Source organism: Aplysia californica, unplaced genomic scaffold, assembly GCF_000002075.1.
Source record: "Aplysia californica isolate F4 #8 unplaced genomic scaffold, AplCal3.0 scaffold00583, whole genome shotgun sequence".
Classification (NCBI taxonomy): Eukaryota; Metazoa; Mollusca; class Gastropoda; order Aplysiida; family Aplysiidae; genus Aplysia; species Aplysia californica.
This window is the reverse complement of record NW_004797853.1, coordinates 300,138-301,830: the sequence shown is the minus strand read 5'-3', so window position 1 is coordinate 301,830 and position 1,693 is coordinate 300,138. Positions and strand designations below refer to the sequence as shown.

The 1,693-nt window shown below is 41.3% G+C and overlaps 1 protein-coding gene across 1 annotated transcript in view; it reads right to left on the bottom strand.

The window, feature by feature from the left end:
- The window catches only part of LOC101859197, a gene marked incomplete at its 3' end in the record, with an annotated part of 44,607 nt that overhangs the window by 536 nt on the left and 42,378 nt on the right, over positions 1 to 1,693 (bottom strand). Inside the window, 1 exon segment of the mRNA XM_005107175.3 lies at positions 842 to 949. Within this exon segment, the coding sequence (XP_005107232.1) occupies positions 842 to 949 (108 nt within the window).

Genomic DNA, 1,693 nt, shown 5'->3' with positions numbered 1-1,693 from the left:
TCTCTCTCTCTCTCTCTCTCTCTCTCTCTCTCTGTCTCTGGGCATGCGTACACACACATACATGCATACACACACAAGATACAGACAAACACACACAAGATACACACACAAACGCACAGGACACACACATACACACACATACCCACAAGACACTTTCACACACACACGCATACACACACACAAACACACACACGAGGCACGCACACACAAGACACGCACAAACACACACACACACACCCACACACACGCACACACACACACACACACACACACACACACACACACACACACACACACGCACACGCACGTTTTATGTAAATCCCATAATCTCCTAACCGCACAGTCGGTAAACCCTCATCCTGGGATTTTTTGTGGTCTAGAAGTTTTCTTGTTTGCCTCTCATTCAAAATATCCCGGGTTCGAAACCTAACAGCAAATGGAAACATTTCCTTTCTCAAAATATTCTCCTTTCACCTACATAAATGAAAGTATTCAATGTGTCCCGTGCGCTCACACGACCTTTTTTTATCCCTAAGAGTTTTACGGCAATTGCAACACAATAAGGTCATATAAGTGCCGAAGAATAGAGGCGTTACAAGAGAGTGACACACACAAAACAGAAGGAGGGGAGATCAGGGTGACAGATGTTTGACAGGAAAGAAGGAGCAAGCCACACCACACCAGAACACTCGCCAACCACCCACATGACCTTATGAAGTTGCGAGCGCCGCAAGACATTTAAAACAGAGCAAAAACAAAAACAAAAAATCAACAACCCCCCTCCCCAAATACAAAAAAAAAACAAAACAAAAAACAACAAAACAACACAACAAACCCCTACGTGTCAAATCGGAAGAGTGTTGGTGCACCATGTAGATCTCAGACACCTCCAGAAACACCGATGGGACCTCCCTGGCGTAAGCGTTGCACTGAAACTTCCGCGACTCGCCTGCAAGTAAGATAAGCTAAGATAAGATAAGGTAAGATCAGGTAAGATCAGGTAAGATTAGGTAAGATTAGGCTACGTAAGATACTATTTGGTAAGATAAGATAAGGTAAGATTAGATAAGATACGATAAGATAATAAGTAAGATAAAGTAAGATAAGATAAGATAAAATAAAATAAGATAACGAAAGACATATACGATAATATAAGATAAGATAAGACAGGATAAGATACGGTAAGGCAAGGCAAGATAAGTAAGATGCGATAAGATAAGATAAAATAAGTTAAGGTAAGGTAAGACAAGGAAAGATAAGATAAGATAGATAAATTAAGATAAGATGAGATCAGAAAAGATAGATAAAATAAATTAGAAAAGATATGATAAGATAAGATACGATAAGATAAGCAATGGTAGGGTAAGGTGAGGTAAGGTAAAGTACGGTAAGAGCACATACAAACACACACAAAAACACTCGCATTACACACACACGCACACAAATACAAAAGAGTCACACACACACACACACACACACACACACACACACACACACACACACACACACACACACACACACACACACACACACACACAAAAGAGTCACGCACATACATACAAGCACACATATACAACACTCTCACACACAAACACACGCACACACACTCACCACACAATCACCAACGCGCACTCGAACACGCACACGCACACACACAAGCACACTCAAACACACTCACTCCCCGAACACACCT